The following is a 20,155-nucleotide window of genomic DNA, read 5'->3' on the forward strand; positions in this document are numbered from 1 at the left end:
ACTGTGGACACCCCAGTAGTTGGTCTGTTTTAGAAATTCCTGGTATGAATGAATGGTGTGGCTCTTCTCCCTCAAGGATATCATCTCAATTCCCCATGCAACTCCTCTCACAGATGGGGGTAGCTCACCCTCCTTTGTCACAGACCTATTGTTTCAAGCACTAGGAAGGAAATCTCCATGGTTTATTCATCCAGGAGTCTGGGGTAAACTATCTTCCAGGGCAGAAGAGAGGAGAAACTGCTGGTGTCCTATCATAAACTGCACTGGAATAATACCAGGAAAGAAACAAACAATGAGATGGACTCATTTTCTTTTTGACATTGTTACTTTGAGACCAAAATGAGCATCTTTTTCATTGTCATTAAAGAGACAAGAAGTGGAGGAACATATAGCTGCACAGAGCCAGAGTTATGAAGGTGCGCAGCTATCTAGTGCAGTTCTCAAAATTAAAAGGGAAGCATTGTAGCTAAGGGAGTGCATCTCTCAGTTTACACTTGCCATGAAAACTTCACTATAAACTTAAAAGTCTTTAAGGCAAATACCTTATTTAGAATCATGTGGTCCAACCTTAAAAATTATTATTAACTGGGAGGCAGGATCCATGTTAGGGTTAGGGAGTTGGTAAGGAAAAGCGATGACCTCTGTCCTTCCTCCTTCCTGTTCCTCAGCTTAGCTTCCAGCATAAAACAGGAAACGGGTGAATAAAGGATGTGTAATGCTGCAGTTGTTTGTTAATGGAAAAAACAGATGTCATACCAGCCTTTGAAGAAAAACAGTTCCCACCTTGAGGAGCTGTTGAAGTTTGAATAGGTGAGTAGACATCAGAGGGAAGGCTGTATTGCATGCAGGAAAATGGTCAGAGACTCAAAGGTTTTTAACAGTGTCTCAAATTTACATAAACATCATGAACATGACAGTCCCTCTGAAGAGCAGATCGATGCCAGTTCAATCCTGTTATTGTTTATACAATATATGTATAAGTATACCCTGGGTCTAGCATATTATCCTGCCTCCTTGCAAGGAGATTCAGCAAAGGACACCATTGCCAGCTTGCTGAAACCCCACAGTATTGAAAGCAAGCCCTGCCCATTGCAGAACCCAGCTTTGGGCCCTGTTGCCTGAATTCCTTGGTAGTGTAAGAGAGCTATCTTGAGACACTCCTTGACCATGGTCTGATGCCATGATGAAAATATATGTTTGCCTTGGCAGATTGGAGCATATATGGGAGGAGTTTAGGAACAGCTCCCTACATTTTGCCCCGTTAGATGATTAAATCTTTGTAAATGAAGAGCAAAGCCCTTTAGAAAGGTAGAAGCTGAGCTAACTTTTCCTAGTTAGCTTACATAGACTTCTTAGTAGTTGTTCTAAGCCTTCCTGGCTTGTCAGAAATTACGTGTGGAAAAACAGTGTGGGAATAGCAGGTTATAGAGCATCTTGAACTGAAAAAATAAAACCAGAATAAAATGTAACCTTGCCTGTGTGTGCCCATAAGAGGGCAGCACAGACCGGCTGAGCCTTTGCTAAAGGCTAGGCAGAGGCATGAGTAGCTACAAGCAGAGGCGAAAAGATGTGTGTAGAAGGGCTAGATGGCCTAAAGCAAAAGCTCATCCATCATCCACCTGAAACTGAAACCCAGGTACAGGTCGGTACAGGCTTGAGTGGGTCAGACCCCAGGTGCACAGCAGGGTTTGAATCTCACAGATTTCTCAGGGAAGTTTCCCGTTAGATACTGGAACCTTGAAAGAGTTTCAGTGGAAGAATTTTGGACAGTGCCTACAGTTCTGTTAAGGCAATGAGTTGATGTGTGAGACATCAACCACACCCTTTCCGAGGCAGAGGCTGTCACCCCGGGAGCACAGTAAACTCGCCCCAGGCGGGTGCTATTTATTTCCATCACCGTGTTGCACCAGCCAACACCCCTCTGCTGCTCCCGCTCCTCCCACTGCCAAAACTGCTGTGATGCAGCTTTAACTGACTGTCCTCCTTCTTTCTGCTGGGTGCTCTAGCCCTCTGGCAAGGTGGATGGTGGAAATGCTGAGATAAATGAGACATATTCTTGCAGCAAGTGTGTTGGAAACTGGGTACTGACAGGCAACCATATGTAGATGGCAGTGCTCCACTGCCAGCCCTTTGTGGCCTCTGTATCAGATGCAGCTAATGCAGAGGAGGCAAGCAGTGGGTTTGGGAGGAATGAGGTATCCCCAAACACTCTTCAATAATAAGCTGGAATCAATGTGAACAAGTGTCTTTGGCCCCTTGCACACAAGGAGTAAATGTTCCCAAAAAAAGATCACTTCTTTGAAGCATGTTGTGGCTCATGACTGACAGAGGGGATTTTGGAGGAGAGGTTTTTAACCATCAGCAAGAACAATGCAGTTACTAGATCCAGACAGAACAGCTTGTTCCCAGTCTGTTAGGGGAAACTCAACTGAACCAACAGTAGTAAAGGACCATCATAGTGCCAAGGCTGTTTGGGAGTGGGATTGCATCCTAATGGCTGTATTGACACTGACATATGCTGCCTTTCAGAGGCCAGGTTTCATAACCAAGAGCAATACAGAGACACTGTCTAGCAGATCTTCCCTGGACAGCCTTTTAAAGAAGCTATCTAAAAGGCAAGCAGAAAATTTTTGCCTTCTCAAAAGTCTTTTCTCCTGCCAAAGACCTCTGCAAATCCCAGGCAATCATTTGCCAAGGCATAAAGAGATTTCTATCCTCCTTTGAGCCTTCCCTGTGAGCTCCTCCTCTATGAAGACAGGCTGCCAGAGGTGAGGTTGTTCCTCTTGGAGAAAAGAGGGCTTAGGGGAAACCTCATTGAAGCCTTCCAGTACAAGGGACTTATGAAAAGGAGGGAGAAGGACTTTTTATATCAGCAGGTAGTGATAGGAGAAGAGGCAATAGCTTGAAACTGAAAGAGGGCAAGTTTAGATTACATGTTAAGAAAAAATTCTTTACTCAGAGGGTGGTGAGGCACTGGAACAAGTTGCCCAGAGAAATTGTGGATGCCTCATCCCTGGAAGTGTTCAAGGCCAGGCTGAATGGGGCAACTTAATCTAGTGAGTGGCATCCCTGCCCAGGGCAGGAGGTCAGAACTGGATGATCTTTAATGTCCCTTCCAACCCAAACCATTCTATGATTCTGTGATTCTATGGTTGACTGGCCAGGCTCCTCTTCAGAGTGGGCTGGCCTGCCCTCATCTGAAGATGAGATGTAAGAGAACACCATGTCCCTTTTGCTGGCCCCTTTATGCCCTCAAGGGTGTTGGCTGTGGAGCGTCACTCTTGGGCTTGGCTCCCCTTCCCTGCCAGGAGAAACTCCTGCTGGTGGTAGGGGAGTCGGGGCACAGCTTGACCTCTGCACTCTCCCATGCTCCTCCGTGCTTGTTTTATCTTCTGCTTCTTCTGTGTACAAAAACGTGACCTGTGGGCTGCTGAAAGACCTGGGTGAGATCAGCCGCTCTAAGATGGTCTGGATTTTCCTCTGCAGAAATTGGCCTTGGGCATGTGTTGAGGCTCTCCTACAAATTCCCTTCGTACTCAGCAAGGTCAGAGACATCCTTAGGGTGAGATTTGGAGCCCAAATCTCTCTCAGTGAGTACAAGAAGGCACCCTGAGGGTCTCCTTTATTAACAGTAGCAGCAGCCAATAAAGATTAATCTTTACAAGAATCCACTATTTCTCTATGCTTTTGGGTTGAGACCACTGAGGAAGGGAGCAAGAGCAGCTGGTCTAATTGTTAGCAGTGGAGTACCGAGATTTAATTTGTTATTGGCTTTACCCACTTGTGCAAATATCACTGTGAATACTAGCCCAAACCTCCCTGGGGAAGCAGTTCCCTGCCTGACCTCAGTTCTTTATCAGACAGAGCAGCTTTCTCCAAGTTGTTTGTCCTTTCTGCTTGCTCACATTCAGGAGGAACATTCTCTTCTGAAAGGCTGAAAGTACAAATTTTCATGCAATCTCATGATTGCAGTAGCTTGGGCTTTACGCAACTACCCAAAATTGCAAGTTTTAGTGATACTGAAATACAGATGTGGTTATAAGCTCATGAATAAAGCTACCCTACAAAATTGGGATGATAAGGTGCATCCCTCTCTTAAACTCAAAAAACCCCAGTCCTTGAGAGTGTGCCCTATGAGCACTCTTCTTCGGAATGAAGAATTGCTAAATGCAAAACTCCAGGATTGCTAGCATCACAAAGGTGCTCGTATCTGTGTTCTCTGTAACACTCTTTGCCAAGGTAGCTGAAGTTTCAGATAGAAGTTACTGACTGCATTCCACATCATACTAAATATATATATACAGTTCAGCATTTCAGCCTATATGTTTGCAGGTTTAGCTGGGGTGGCCAGCCCAGTGGCCCGGTGGTTTATCCTAACCCACTATAATTAGCCCATGGCTGTTGCTCATGGTATGCCATTTGTCTCCCCACACTCAGCACTGTTTGGTAAACAATTTCAGAGACAGAGTTGCTCTCCCCTGATCTCACTAGGTGGTGTTCACTTATTTATTCTCTGCACCCCACAGTTATTCCTCTCTCTTGAGGCTGAGAGGTATAGAAGTGGCAAAAAAGGGCAAAAATGTTCCCAAAAGGGGGAGGCAGCTGTAGCAAAAGACAGGACTCCACTGGGGAGGCGGGATGCAAGGCTGGCAGGAGGCCAGGCCAGCTGCAAACCCAAGAGGCACCATGACATCTGTCCCCCACCGCCTGCATCCTCACCCCCTGTGCAGCGGCACTGAGCTGGGAGAGGACACAGCCATTAGGAGTTCCCTTCTACTCTGAGGAGGAGCTGGCTCCTGGCCATGGCACGTGGAGGGCTTGGGTGGCAGGCACAAGCCTCAAACCCAAATCTGGCCCAGGGAAGGAAGGTCAAACTGCAGATTGGGAAGCAGCTGTTCGCAGCCCTGCCGGGAATGCAGGAGCAAAGCTGGGTGGCAGGAATTGGGTCTGGGGCTACCGGGAGCAGTGCCCTCAAGGAGGAGGCTGCTGGCCCAGCTGATGAGGTCAGGACTCTACCAGGAAAGGTGGCAGCCCCTCTGCAGCACGCTGCAACAGGGATGCTTGGCTTTACTCCCAGCAGTGCTGCCATGAACTTGCCACTGTATACTGGAGGGACAATCATTAAAAAAGTCCTCTCCCTGGGCCAAACAGTGTGTGTCAAGCTGAACCGGTGCATGGGAGCACAGGCTTGGCCAACACTGAAGCCACATTGGTGGGGACAAGGAATTTCCCAAGACTGGTCCTTCAGCCATGAGCTTTGATCTCAATGTACAGCACCTCAAATGCAGTGAGGAGCCTCCTGCTCATGGATGGCAGAGGCTCTGTCATGACACTGGCATTAGGGGGTCACAGAGATGACTCCTGGGAGTCTGCTACTTTGACCACAAGCTCCTTTTCCTCTCTGTATGCTCACTCCCTCCCTAATTCCTCCCTCTCATATTATCTCAGCCTTAAATCATTATTTCCACACTATGAAGAGAAGAAATTCAAAGGATTCAGGAAGATGGGAAAGTATTCTTAGAGGTGAAGAGTGGAACCAACACACTGGAACTAACCACAACATCTAATCAGCCCTTCTCAGCAGCTTTGGGCATCCTCTAACATGCCTTCCATACCAATTTTGAATAAACACAGCATACTTTGTGACAGGCGTGTTCTAACTTTGCCCTGTCACCCGCTGAGCACGTAACAATAACCGAGTGATAGATCTCTTGAGAAATCCATTTTTCACCTCCGTCTGAAAATAGGCCAGGCTGTGGCTTCAGCATCTGACCATCCCTGCAGATGAAACCCCAAATGGCAGCATGTCTTCACTCCCAAGTCCCACTTTGCCTTTAACTTACCCGCAGCAGAGATGTGCACATATGTGCACACACACGTGGCTGGATACACAAAGCACACACGTGTATGGGTTTGTGCCTGTGCACGTACACACGTCTGGTTCTGTGTAAGGGTCTGCACACTCAGCAGTCTGGAGCTTCCCATGTGCAAGAGCACACACAAATGCATGGATCTGTCTGTATAGAAGTGTTGGTCCATCTGAAGTAGGCCAGCACAGACACAGTCCTACAGGGGAGGCTAAAACAGCTGTAGGCACCCCACTGGAGGTATCCCTGTGGGAATGGGGGCTTCCCAACCCTGGCTTGTCAGCCCCACTGTGCTCCCTCCCCAGACAAGGTCTCTGTCTGACCCTCTGCTCTGCACAGGCATTCATGTAAACTCATAGTCTCACCTTGTTGGCACACACCAAAAGAACTTCAAAGAAACAAACAAAACCCCCATTCCAAGCCTCTCCTTTCCTATATCAGATTTCTCTCCAGAGACCATAAAAAATATTCTTACCCACATTCTATACCAGATTAACAAACTGTGACAGCCAAATGGTAGCAGCAGCTGAAGGGTGACCACCACCCAGTCCAGCCTGACCCACTCTTCCACCCCAAACAAGGATTCACTCTAACAGCTTTTTGCAGTGCCCTGGACAGGGCTACAGAGCTGCAAGAGCTCAGCTGCACCTGGGTTCTCTTCCAGCAGCTACTTTCAGTTCTGGTGATTGGCAAGGCTATGAACTTCACTGCCAGCTTCCCCTTTCTTCTCCTCTCTTTCTTCGTCTTGTTTTCCCAAGACAGCATTTCCACAGTTGCAGCCTCTTTTCTCCTCCCAGCTGAGATGTGATGGGTGTTTTACCATGGCAGGCTTTTGTCCAATCACTGCTCCAAGATCAGCCCAACTGTGATGCTCAGGAGATGGAGGCACTGCTTTTCCCCTGCCAGCTGCTCTCAGTGTCCAAGAAAAATGATGTGAGCCTGCCTTCCTAGAGCCCAGGACACCAGCTGGTGTGAAACACCTGGTCCCACCAGCATTGCCAAAATACGGGGTGGCAAATGCACCAAAATAGGCTGCATGGGTTGTAGGGAGCAAACTTAGTGGGCAAGGAGGTCTGAGTCATTTAGGTCTAGACAAATCTGCATCTGTATTCTTGAGGACCCAAGGGACTATTTTCCTGTCCCTTTTTAGTAGGTCAGGCTGGCTGCAATTGATGTGTCTCCTTTTGCTTATGGCTGTGATACCTCATGGAACTGGAAATGCCAAAAATACTGTCCTTTCTTCAGGGTTAAACCTCACACAGACCTCATGGGAGAGTGGGATCTCTCTTCAGTTGTCTACAAGTACCAAGAAATTCGTAAGACCCTTTAGTGAACCATGGCTCACTAATTTCACACCAAATATTTGCCAGGATTGCCACCAATAGGACATATAGATGTTATTTTTGTGCTTGTTTTTCACTTGTGATGGGCTCTAACATCATGGAACTCCCATTACCTTTCCCAAGCCTGTTATTTATTTGGCTGGTTTTTGCATCAGCAGATGAAGAACAAGTACAACCACCTGTGCTTTTGCCAGAGACATGTTCAAGACACCAGTAATGTGAATCTTGACTTTTGGCAAACTTGTGCTGGAATGAGGGTGAGAGGGGAAGGTGAAAGACATTCCATTGCTGTTGTTGTTCCTCAGCCATAGCTGTTCTCAGTTCATCACAGGCCAATGAATAGATATATCTGTATTTCATTTTGTTCTGTCTTAATAAGATTGAATACATGAAAAATCCAGAGTGCCCAAGAAAATGAAATATTCTCCCCACTTTTCATGTCATCCACAGTGTCCTGCAGAGTAGCCAACACTTACATTTCTGTTTCCAAAAAAAATCCCAAGCTGTATGAAACAAAAATGGATCCAACCCAAACAACTGGATCATTCCTGTGCTACATAATTAAATGAAAACATTAAAATTAATTTACTTTATTTTTCTATTCAGTGCATTCTTCTTATACCTACGTTGAAGCAGTGACCCAGCAATCTTCGTGTATTTACGTCCTTCCAACTTGCCCATCCTCTTTAAAGTTCAAGTGCCTCATATGAGTGACTCACTCATCCACCCTTTTGAGAGTATAAGAATAGAAATTCTTTAAAGCTTTGTGTTTTCAGCACAACGACATTCCGATATGATCTAAGAATCACAGAGACACCCTTCGGACCCAGGAGGACTGGGGAACAGGTTTGGCTAGAAAAAAAAGTTTTCCTCATGTGATGGGCACCCCACCAATCACACAGCACTCTCCTCAGCAAACTGGGCTCTTTAAAGGGCGGCGGAGGTGGGAGAAAAGGGCCTTTTCAGCTCTGCAGGTGGGTTGGGGTTTCTGCTGGAAGCATCACGACAAGAGAGCGGTGAGTGCCTTGCTTTGGTCATGGTCTTCCTCTTAAAGAGGCATGTGAGCCAGAAGTGTCTATTAGGAGAAAATATAGCTCTTATATTTAATGTTTTTTTTTTTTTTTTAATTTTAGTCCCTGGGCTGTGTTTGGTATGTGGGAGTCTGGTACCTGGATAAGATTAACTGCATGAAATCATTAAGTATTTCAGTTTTCTTACCTCAGGCTGTGTCTTCTCTATGGCTATTTTAATTTGTTTCATATTTTTTCTCCTAAAGACTGGGGAGAAGGGAATGGAAAAATTAAATCTGTTGTAAATCTGAGTGTTAAAAGAAAAATAAAAAGGAAAAATTGTTGTAGAGGAAGATGAGTCTTGTAGTTCCCCCTCACTTGTGAAAATAGGAAAGTTAAAAAAACCTGCTTGTTTTGGCTGAGCTGAATTAATAAAGGAGAGAGGAAAAACCTACCTCCCAGCTCTACTTACAAGGTAATTATGCTTGATGATGATTTACCAGCCACACCACTGTTCACACAGGCTTCATTTCATACCAATCTCTTTGAAAGGAAACTTAATTAGTCTGTGACCCCTGCTTGATGCTGAGCTATGTTTTTGCTTTATTTTTCTCCTCTGGTAGGACAAAATAATTGTCTGCCTCTTCCATTTCTGAGTGTGGCTGACTCCTAGCACACAAGAAGTTTTCTGTCAGAGGTGGAGCACTGGGGAAAGTCCAGCAGGGCAGGAGGAGTGCATGAGTTTGTGTCCACTGGAGATGTTTGCTTTGAAATAAGTAAACAAATGATGAACTGACATTTGTAAAACATTCAGCTTCTTACAGTGGAGTTCAAGCGATTCATCATTAACATATTAAATTACTTCCTCCTAATAACTGTGTAATTCTCGAGGTACCCCAAGCACTTGGAAAATACCTTCTTTTTAAGCCCATGAGGGGATAAATTTTCCATCATAACCGATTTTAGAAAACCCCAAAAGTAGGATTATTGCTGATGCATCGGGGTCCGCAGCCGGTCTGTGGCTCAGGGAGCCCTCCCGTGGCACTGGCCCTGGCCTTGGCACAGCCTCCGGCAGCGGTTCCACCTGGCTGCCCTCCCTCCATCAGCGCCCAGGGCTGGCCCGGCACCTTGCTGCTGCCTGCAGGGACACGCTCTCCAGTGGGCTGGGACACGAGGGAGGTGCCCAGGCTCCTGCCCCGGGCTGTGCGGGCAGGGAGCGGGATTCTGCTGCCGGGCAGCCGGGTTTGCTCAGCTGCACTCGCTCCAGTGGGGCAGAGCCCGTGAGTCACAAAACAAACGCATCCTTTGTCTCTGCCTCCCTGCACCAGGGCATGAGAATGCAACGCCCTGAGCAGGGGCGCTGAGGGAAAGGGAGGTGGCAAGGGGTGATGTGAAGCACATACAAGCCCCACCACCATGCTGAGAAACCTCCAGGAGTGGGGTGTAAAGCCAATGATGCTCACAGGGATGTTTTGGGATGTCCCTGTGTCACAGTGCTTGACAACTAGCACAAAATGCAAGGCGATCAAAATGCCACCTGGTTCTGTGTTGGGCAATGCCAAATGAATTCCTATCCATTGGTTTTTTTGGCTAGACATGGAGTAGAGCTAGGCTAAGAAGGGGGAATTAATCTGCAAGGCCACTGAAATCCTGTCCCAGGGATATATAGAAACAAGGTGTGGAGGCTTCAAAAGATTGACCAGCACCATGTGTTCGAGAGGTGCACAACAGACACTAAATCCCATTTGAATCTGGGAATTGTTGCCAGAAGAGTGTCCTTTCAAAGCCTGCATGAGGTTATCACCCAAAACACAAGGGTAGAAGCCAGCCTCTGCAGAAAGGAGCTTCTTTTTTGTCAGTTTTGTCTCCCACAGCTGTGCTAAGGATCTCAGAGATACTGAGAGTAAAGGAAGTGAGGGGAGGTCAAGAAATCTTCAAGAGCATGGAAATTATACATTGTCTGCACCTTGTGGGTGGGGTACCAGGGGGAGGCAAAGCTGCCACTTCTCCTGGGCTCTGGCAGGCTCAGCTGGACCCCCATGAGGGTAAGGAGTGTTTTGGGGGTGTGAGGGGAGAGGAGAGACGAGAAGTTATGACCAGTTGTACTGCTTGTGACCAGGAGGAGTAAGATGTGCCTCAAGAGGGACACGGGTTTTTGGTACAATGAGAACAACAGACACCTTTCCAAAGCTGCTTAGAGCATGGAGAAAAGTCTGTGGCAGTGATAATTGAATACCTCAGACCTAGATAGGTCACACCTAAATTACAAGTTTTCTAGGATGTGCTGAGGAACACCAGGTGAAGGTTGAAATTCCAGGACCTGGCTGCCTTCTTAGTGGAAGTTTCAGATAAAGGTTACGGCTGAAGTTCCAGTTTCCTCAGGGATTTCCTTGAAGCCCAGGAAACTGCATTTGGGTCATAACACTAATTTTAACAAGCCCAAGAAGAAGGCTTCTCTACCTCCAAATGCATTTGTGCCTGTGGGCAGCTGTGTCTCTGGGGGTTGGTGGAGGGCTGCCCACCACTGTCACACCCAGGGGTGCCTGTGAGCTGTCTCTGTGCACAGCCTGCCTCGGGCATGCCAGCCAGGCTGGCCTCATGGCTCTGTGGTCATGCACCTGTGCCTAGTGCTGTGCAACCTGCTCTTGCTGAACACAGCTCACCTCCGAGGCATGAGGAGCAGAGGAAAGCTCCTGGTCTCCCACAGCTTCTCCTCTGGGGCAGGTTGGAGCATTGGCTCTCCAGCTGCCCAGCTGTTGTCATGGCTTTGGAGCATCTGCCTGGGGGGTGCTCTCATTGCTGATGGTGATACTGGACCACCTGCAAGGGAGAGGAGGTCAGACAAGGGGTTGACCCATGTGGCACAGGCTAATAAAGTGGAAACCAAGAAATTAGCTCCTTTGGCCCATATCACTTGGAGGCAGAGGGATAATTCATAGAAATATGGCAAGACTGGGAGGTTTTAGGTCTACAGTACATCCTTCCCTTTTCCTCTTCTTGGTCTCTCTGCTTCCCCCTGCCCTGCAATCCCATTGAACCTAGTTAAGGTATGGCAGAACCTTAGGTTGTCGGGAAGCTTGCCATTTTCCAGCTGATACCTGTGGTGGTGACTCTGTCCAGCTTTCCTCACAGCCATAGCAGCTCACTGGTGGTGGGCTCACCCCAAGAGAAGGGGCTTGCTTTCTCAGCTAATGTAACTGCAAAAATACCTGCCCAAGGGGAGATCAGGCAAGAAGAAAGCCAGCTTGTGGAGAGGCAAGAGTTTGGTCTGGATGGACAGCCCATGTACAAGGTGTCAGTGCTGTTGTTACCCTGAACAGGGTAACACATTCAACCTTGCTTTATACAGTGCAACTGGCGCAGACCCCGTTTTCCATGTAGCAGTCAGAGTTTACCTGCCTGTGTTCAAGCAGGAAAGAGTTCCTTACTTTTTGGATTGCTGCCTGATTTGCAATGTCCCTTAGATGGCAATAACTGAAAGGTTTTTTAGCATCCCTGGGGTTTGCAGGACACAGGCCCATGAGCCAGGCAGTGTTCTCTCCAGCTCTCAAATGAGTGGGAAACCAGGATTCCTCTTAGATTTGGCAGACTCTGCAGTGTTGTATTGCAGAACACATGGCTGAACATTGGTCAGACTCAGACCTGACCTGCAAGACAGCCCCTGGACACCCTGGCTTGTCAGGAAATTTGGCAGGGACGGAGATCCAGGTTGACCTCACGAGCCTGCCATTTTCAAATATAGATCACAGTTTGATGTGTACTGGGTCTGGCCTCCAAACACCCAGCTGGGACTAAAAAGTCTTCTCAACTTAAAAATAATGGCCACATATTATTAAAAAATTCCTACACATGCTATCATACAAAAATCCTTGGGCATTGCCGATGCAATGGTGAGAGCACTGGAGATGTCTGCATGCCTAACCCTCACACCACTGCAGAGAGAGCGGTACAAAGTGCTTGGTTTCCATCTGTCACTGTTGGAGGTCCTGCATACCCCAAGAAGGGCAGCTGCTGAGGAGGCAGGAGGTGGCATTTTTAGAGACATCTCACAATGTTCTGTTCCTCAGAAAGCTCCCCTTCCTTGACAGCTTTGTCTGCTCATATATCCCAACGTCTTCTTTGAAGAATCAGGAAGTCAGTGGCCCCAGCAAAAGAGAGACACAAGTGCAGGTACTCAGGCAGAAGAAGGACATTCAAGCAGCTTTTGCTCAAGCTGGGCTCACTGCGGCCTTTCTTTCCTGGTTTATATTTTCTTAACCTCTTTGGTAAATGCAGTTGTGTCAGGGTTGGGGTTTTTTCCCCTTACCCTCTCCATGCGCACATCCCTTTCAAAGAAAAACTTGGTGGGCTGTGGTGTCTGAGCTTCTTTCTCCAAGAGCTCTCACACCTCTGACTGATGCCTTTATGCTGCTCTCTCTGGAAGGGGATGAATTTGATGCAGGGCACCTGACTCTAGACTGCAGGATATAAGCATTCTCAGGAATTTGGTGGGAATGCTACTTGGCCTGCCTCCCATGAGCCAGCTGCAACCTGAGCTGCCCCTGTCTCCTTCTCTTCCTCCCTCACACCTGACTTGGGGCACTCTGCTCCCATTCCCAGCACGGGTGGGAGATGGGGCTGCTGGTAGCAAAGCCCTGTGCTGAAGATGTGTGTGGGATACAGCCAGAGCACCGTGGTTACCAGCTCAGTCCCGTGGTGGTGCTGCTCAAAATGGCCCAGGATAGGAATGGGGGTGAAGTGAGGGTGCTGAACTTGTTCCCTCTGCATCCAGATGCAGCTGGTGTTTCAGGCCAGGTAGAAATTACACCCCATAAGCAGAGGTTGTTGTGAGTGCTGTTGTGAGGATGAAAACCCTCATCAAGAGAAAGCTGCAGACACCAGCTGTCCCCAAAGTGGTCCCAGTCTTCTGTAGCTCCAGTATCAGGGAGAGTTTGAGTTAGCAGATTAACACCTGGGGAGGTCTCCTCTGAAACTACTACAAAGCAAGGGATGGGAGGTGTACAGACAGGCTGGCAAGTTCTGTCTGTCCTTCTCCTCATGGATAATTTGTATTTCTGATTGAAGTATATTGCACCAGTGATTTAATTGAAAACTGTATTTGTTGTTTTCTAGGTTGCATGAAGAATTAAAGATGGCGAAAAGTGATGATTGCATGCACATCTTGCAGGGTCTGTTAGTCTTTGGGAATGTGGTCATTGGGGTAAGTGAAGTGGAACAAGAATGGGTGGAGGCTTCCTTCCAGTATGACACTTCTTAAAACAGCAGTTCTCCCTCTTCACTTGTGAAATCCACACATATATGGTGTATGTAAAGCATGAGAGAAGAGGATAAGGAGAGCTGTCCTAATGATCAGTTGGGTGGGAAAGGGACAGCAGGGGCAGATCCACAATACCAAGATGGGTGCTAGGGGAAAAGCCTTAGAACTGTCAGCAGGAGCAGACCAACATTTTTCCAGCCACCTCCCTCCTATAGTAATGGAAGGTTCTGTTCTTTTTTAACATCCTCAAGTCCTGGGCCTGACCTCTCAGATCAAGGCTGGGTGAGATTTGCCTGCAATTCTTCTGTGAAGTCCCAATATAAGAGATTGTAGAGCTGGGCAGAGGGAGCTGGGTACCTCCCACTTGGCAGGAAGTTGAATTAAAGGAAAGCAGCCTACACCTGTTTCTGTCTTTGCTATTTCTTTGGGGAACCTTGAGCTAATGTTTTTCTTGTGCTTGCCAGATGTGTGGCATTGCCCTGACAGCAGAGTGTATCTACGTTGTGTCCAACCCCCATGGTGCCTACCCTCTGCTGAAAGCCACAGAAAGCAGTGGCATCTACGCTGCCGCCTGGATTGGCATCTTTGTCGGCCTTGCACTCTTTGCCCTGTCTATCCTTGGAATAATTGGAGTCATCAAGGCCAGCAGGACCTTGCTATTGGTGGTAAGCATAGCAAAGTTTACCTTCCTACTGCTGCCAAACTGAACAAACACTGCCTTGGTGTCCTGGTCACCTTGGGGAAACAACCAATGAACAAAGACAGCTTTTATACTGATAAGGAGCCAAAGGTTCTTCTTGGTCATGGCTGTGGTGTCCCAGAAGGTGACTCCTGTGACGACTCATGCCCAAGAAGCCCCTGAACCAGGCTGAGGGAATAAATGGAGGTAATCACAGTGAAGGTTTGACTGGCTTGACCCTGGCCTTGCCCTGAAGCAATGCAGGAGCACTTGTGCAATCACATGTAGCTGGGATGTGGTTTAGATCCTTGTTTCTCCCCACCCCTTAATGCTTTTCAGCTGTCATGCACTATTCAGTTTAGGAGTTGATAAGTAATGACTTCTGTACAAGGCATTAGTGAGTGTCAGGATACCAAATATGGGTGCAATGAAGAACATAAGACATCAGCAGGCAGGCAGAAATTACAGGGGTGGGGACAGAGATTTGGATAAGCCAAAGACAAGGTTAAGATGTGGACAAATCTCAGTACAATGTCTTACTTAGTCATTTAGTATGGCAGTGGCAAAACTTAATTGGTGTTTTTATTAACAAAAGGTAGAGATGAAAACTCTGAAATGAGCTCTCTTGTGGATTCCTGTGGGGTTGCAGGGTGTCTGTTTTAGACAAGAGGAACTCAGAGATCTGAATTTTTGAGCCAGGGAATATGCAGAAAACAGCTGAGGAAACAGAATTCCCTTAACTCTGAATTTTGGTGCCTCAGCTGAAACCCAAGGCTCTGCTTTAGGATTTATGAGAGGATACAAGGGACAGAAACTGAGGTAAGTAGGAAAAAAATGCTTTAAATCAGAGGAGGAACAGATACATATGAGAACTCCAAAGAAAAAATGGAAACTGTCAAAGGGATTATGCTGGAAAGAGAAATGAAAGAGTGAAAGACACTATGAGAGGTGACCCTTGTAATCTGTTTTCATGAAGGATGTTTGCTCACAATGTAGGAGTGTTCAGGAAATCTGATGATGAAAATCAGGGCGATCTGAATGATGCCCTAAGCTGCACCTTCCCTTTCCCCAAAATACAATTCTCTCCTGCCAGGAGTGAACAGCTTCTTGCTGAAAAGCTTAGAGCTGGTAAGTGGAAGTGAAAGGAGGACACACGACACAAACACAGGTTGCCAATGAGACACAACAAAGAAAAGGACAAAGTATTTTCTGTGGAGGCAGGGCAGTCTTAATGCCATGAGGTTCTGATGAAATCTTGTCTGTGACGTGGAGAGCAATTCCAATCATTCACCTTCAAGAAAGCAGATTGCAAATTGGAGCAAGCACTGGGAAGGGCTACGAGATCATTCAGGCTGGGTGAGAGGGAATACGATAGCCTGGCCACCTTTGCATCAAGCAGAGTTTCTGGCTTAATCTTGAAAAAAATGCTGAGCTGTTTCTCCAAGAACCCATTCTGCTGTTTCTCCCACAGTACATCATCCTGATGCTGATCACTTTTGCATTTGAAATGGCTTCTAGCATCACAGCAGCGACTAACCAAGACTCAGTGAGTATTTCTTTTCTCATGTATTCTTTTAACTTTGATGAGAAACACAAGTTCTAGGGCACACAGTCACCCTGTTCAGTGTAGTAAATATGATGGTACAGTGTAAACTCACAGGACTACTGCTGAGCAGAAGACAATCCCACAAGGAAAAACTCCAACATCATTATTCTAATCAAAGAAATAGCTTTGTTGTTTCGAACATAGTTTTGTTATTTTTAACATTTTTAAATGTTTAACACCTTGTGGTTGAGGAAATAATAGTGTGGGTTAGTTGAATCATCAATAGAGTGTTTAGTCTTTCAGCTACCCACTGATTAATCTATCATACACAGAGAAGAAAATCTTCAGCTTTGCCCCAGGCAGTGTTACTGGTGAGGGAAAGATTACATGGATTATTGGAGATACTGTGGGGAGGGAAATTATTTGTGGTGCTTTAGTTCCAGCATACCAAATGCAATCCATAGCTTCTGCACAGCTCTTGTGGTATACATCTAGTAGTGCCTGCTTGAGATTTTTGACTTTGCTGCTCCTGCTCCTCAAATCCTGCTCTTTATTCTCATGTGTAAAGCCAGAGGAGAAGCAACATTCCTGTTCTCCAGCAGGACTCTGAAACAAGAAAACAACCCTCCCCAGATAACCCTGGATTTGCTTTACATGGCCACTTATTTACATAGTTTCTGCATTTTTCTCTGTTGTTGGTTTTTTTTGTAGCTGACTCCAAATGTCTTCCTGAAGCAAATGCTGGAGAGATATCAGAAGTCAGAGCCAAACAATAACAGTGACAATGAGGTCACAAAGACATGGGATGAACTCATGCGTCAGGTAACAACACTGAAAAGTCACTAATTACTAAATGCTCTGCAAGCCTAGAATTTCAATCCTCCTTGGGGCTGCTGGATATTAAAGAGGATGGCATCTGCCTTGAACCTTAAAGAAAGTTCTGGCACACTCCCCCTTTAGCTCGTTTATCAGACGGCAGACTGTCAAAGGCAGGCACTTCAGAAATCTCCCCCATAAATCTGTGATTAATGCCTAACCAGTGTGCTGACACGTGCAGGGCTGTGCCCTGGGCCCACAGAGACCTTTCCCTTGTGTGTCCCTGCAGAACCACTGCTGTGGGGTGAACGGCCCCTCCGACTGGCAGAACTACACGTCTGCCTTCCGCAGCACGCACAGCGACGCCGACTACCCCTGGCCGCGGGCGTGCTGCGTGCTGGATGCAAAAGGGCTCCCCGTCAACCTCGATGGCTGCAAACTCGGAGTGTCTGGCTACTACAACAGCAATGTAAGATCACCTCTGCTTTTTCCACTTAGCGTACATCAGTGCCTTGCTGGAAGGGAAAGAAACCTTTCTCCTTCACTGTAAGCTACAGGTGTTCAGAAGCTTTCTGGATGAGAAGAAATGCCTGTAGAGTCCTGGCCATGTTGCTGAACAGGACAGGAATTTTTTTTAGGATAATGTCTTTCCTGATGGAGAGAAAAATCTCCCAAGCCACTAGTAAGAATTGACATCTCTAACATGTAGATGGACAGTAGCTAAATCAAACTTAGCCCAAAGATGACAGTATACAATATGAGTAGGCAAATCAGCAGTTCTCCTCCTCAAGGAACAACTTTTCAGTAGACCATCATGTCCTATTCACTAGGCTGCTGAGTCATGAGCATCAGCTTCTGCACTAGCTTGCATTTCTAGAAGGCATTCAAGCTTTCAAATTTCCTTGACGCTTCTTGATTCTGGAGGTCAATTCTGTGTCAGCTGTGTTTGGTTATCTAAGTGTACTTGGCAAGTGATGGCACAGCAAGTTGTCCTTGAAGTGTGTGAGATGGGTCTACTTTGTATTTGGAGCCAGAAACAGGTGGGTTATCTGCAAGTTGTCAATAGGCAGTGTAGCTCTGGCTTGGTTTTTTGAGACCCTCTGAGCTACCGAAATTGCAGTAGGAGAGGAGCAGGCCACCATGGCACCTCAGCCTCTCTCGGGGGTGGATACGTTTGTCACCTTGCAGTGCAGGCTCATGGCTGGTGTTCAGTCATCCCTGTTGTCTTTCAGGGTTGTTACGACGCTATGTCTGGGCCAGTGAATGCACATGCCTGGGGTGTTGCCTGGTTTGGCTTTGCCATCCTCTGCTGGACTGTAAGTACTTAATATTTGCCTTTATTTCCTCTTCTCTTCTCTTGCTGTTCCACACCCAGTTGGGTGGAGGTGGATGACAGCACTGACGCATTTAAAATATCCATAGATTATCGTCATTCATTCATCACAAATGTGCCTGTAGCCTGCTCCACAAGGGCTACATTTACAAGTTCCCCTCCATTCTGGCTTCCAGAGGTGGGGAATTAGATGGCCTTCCAGCCTGCCATGGCCTGCTGCTACCTGCTGCCATCTCAGCAATACAACACAGCAAACACAGCTTGCAGATGCTTCTTTGTGAAGGGTATTGGATCATCAAGATAGCTAATTGAGCTAGTAGTTTGAAGATTTTGTATGAATGTATTCAGTACTCAGGCTTCAGCAGCTTCATGACAATCCCCAGTGAGCAGAGCAATAGCCAAATAGTTACAGCTGCAAGTATCTTCTTTCTTTACTGTGTAGCTTCTGTGCAGACAAAAAACTTTTAAGATCCTCTGCCTGAACAGGCTTTGATTTTCAAGAATTTCTTTTACTCTCTTCTACCAGTAGGACTAAATGGGGCTGGGGGAGTGGTGGAGAGCAGGAAATGGGGGGCAGAGAAACTTAACAGTGTTGTCATTTCAGTTCTGCGTCCTCCTTGGCACCATGTTCTACTGGAGTGGAATTGAATACTGAAGGCCTGGTGTCCTCAGTGCTGTCCTGAAGAGCCATGTGAAACTGCATTTGTTTGTCTCCCACTCCGTTCTCCTCAGGCCATGGAGGATTTGAAGTTTTCCCACTACCTCTCCTGCATATACTTTTGCCCCTCCAAAAACTTGACACAAAGAAGTCATGACTGCAGGAAAGAATCTTCTTGTCCCTGCTTTGCCCCTTGTTCTGCAGCCTTAATGCCTCCTGCCTGAAGTACAATCCTTCTTTCACTGTGCAAGAAATCCTGGAGCATAAGATGAGGGGAAAAAAGTGATCTGCTTTGTTCTCTGATGACATCAGTAAAGAAAATGCCATATACACTTGGTCCAGAAAAATGTCTCTCTAAAATTAGTTTGAATGTAAATTATAACGCTCCATCAAGGAGAATGGGAGCAAAACTGTAACCTCCTGTGACCAATAAGGACAGATGCTGCAAGGGAAAAGACTGCAGATCTCTCTGTTATATTCTACTGATCAACTTCTCTTGCTGGTCTCTGTCACCCTTGCCTTAGAATAAGGCAAATTCTCTGAGCATTTAAGTGTGTCAGCAACAAAAACATGTCACAGATAGACAGTCTGTTGCTAGTCAAGCCCAAGAAAAGGCTAGCTCACTCCTCAGCACTATGCTGCCTATATGCAAGCCTACCTCCTGCCACTGATGAAACTACTGCATGTGCTCCTACCTTCTGAAGTGCCAGTCCAGGAAAAGCTCCACCTGCTAACAAGCAGCTCCTTCAAAAAAGCTGTTCTCTACTTTGCACAAGATTTCATGCATCTACGGACCAGAATTTGTGCAGAACACAGGGGGTTCTCTGCTGCAGTTGCCTTTGCAAATGTGGCTGTTCCATGCTCCTGGTTTATTATGCTTCTTGCTTTAGCTACCTGTGTATAAATGGTCACACTCCCTGTGTCATTCCCCTTCCATGTCCCTGGATCAGGTAGGACAAATGGCAAATAATGGCAGTGAGTAACTCTTGTGAAAAAATGCAAGCAAGGAGCTAACTGAACCAGACCCAGTCCTTGCATCAGTGCTTGCTGTTTCCACTCAGTTCAATAAAGGCTGTTTACTTTGGCCCAGACTAAGCTGGTGTCCTTCCTAGTGAATGCTTCAGTAGTTAATGTATTGTGAGAAATGTGCTCCTCTGTAGAGTGTTTTAAGGTGAAGCCTCTTCCATATATGTACTGGTTCATGTCCTGATGCTTGCCATCTGCCTTGATTCTTTGTTTTTGTATATTCACCAAAATACTAATTAAAAAGAAATGGAAGTGAATTTTTTCTCTTGTTCAAGACTGTGTCTTTGGGAAGGGAAAACAATGAACGTCTGTGTCTAGGACATGTGGGGCAGGGCAATGACAGGCTGTAACACCTGCAACAGCAGAAACTCAGCCGCCAAATAATTCCTTGCCAGAGTGATGAGGAAGAGGAGGAGGCACATATAAGGGTGAAGAGATGAGGAAGAAAGGTTGGGTCCCTGCAACACAGAAGGAGCTTTCTGTATGACTGTGCCTTCAGAACTGACAATCCTCACGGATCAGCCACTCCCCTGGTTCAGTGGTGTGGTGACTGTCTTGGAGACCCTGGACTCTGAGAAATTCCACAAGGAAATTAGTCTTCAGCACTTTTGTTGTGAGAC

General features: G+C 46.7%; 1 protein-coding gene across 1 annotated transcript; it reads left to right on the forward strand.

Moving 5' to 3' along the window:
* Positions 1 to 7,991: 7,991 nt before the first annotated feature.
* UPK1B (uroplakin 1B) lies at positions 7,992 to 19,789 on the forward strand. Its single transcript, XM_063148362.1, has 8 exons — positions 7,992 to 8,226; positions 13,333 to 13,420; positions 13,942 to 14,142; positions 15,628 to 15,702; positions 16,414 to 16,524; positions 16,808 to 16,987; positions 17,751 to 17,834; positions 18,456 to 19,789. Exons 2-8 carry the CDS (start codon positions 13,352 to 13,354, stop codon positions 18,504 to 18,506), a joined length of 771 nt encoding a protein of 256 aa, XP_063004432.1. The 5' UTR covers positions 7,992 to 8,226; positions 13,333 to 13,351; the 3' UTR covers positions 18,507 to 19,789.
* The last annotated feature ends 366 nt before the right edge of the window (positions 19,790 to 20,155 follow it).

The sequence above is a fragment of the Melospiza melodia genome, chromosome 2 (genome assembly GCF_035770615.1).
Source record: "Melospiza melodia melodia isolate bMelMel2 chromosome 2, bMelMel2.pri, whole genome shotgun sequence".
Taxonomy (NCBI): Eukaryota; Metazoa; Chordata; class Aves; order Passeriformes; family Passerellidae; genus Melospiza; species Melospiza melodia.

Excerpts from the sequence above, each read along its gene's own strand:
- UPK1B (XM_063148362.1), top strand. The coding sequence starts at position 13,352 with ATGGCGAAAAGTGATGATTGCATGCACATCTTGCAGGGTCTGTTAGTC. Across the intron at positions 13,421-13,941 it reads TTGGGAATGTGGTCATTGGG|ATGTGTGGCATTGCCCTGAC; the intron begins GTAAGTGAAGTG and ends TGTGCTTGCCAG. Across the intron at positions 17,835-18,455 it reads TTGCCATCCTCTGCTGGACT|TTCTGCGTCCTCCTTGGCAC; the intron begins GTAAGTACTTAA and ends TTGTCATTTCAG.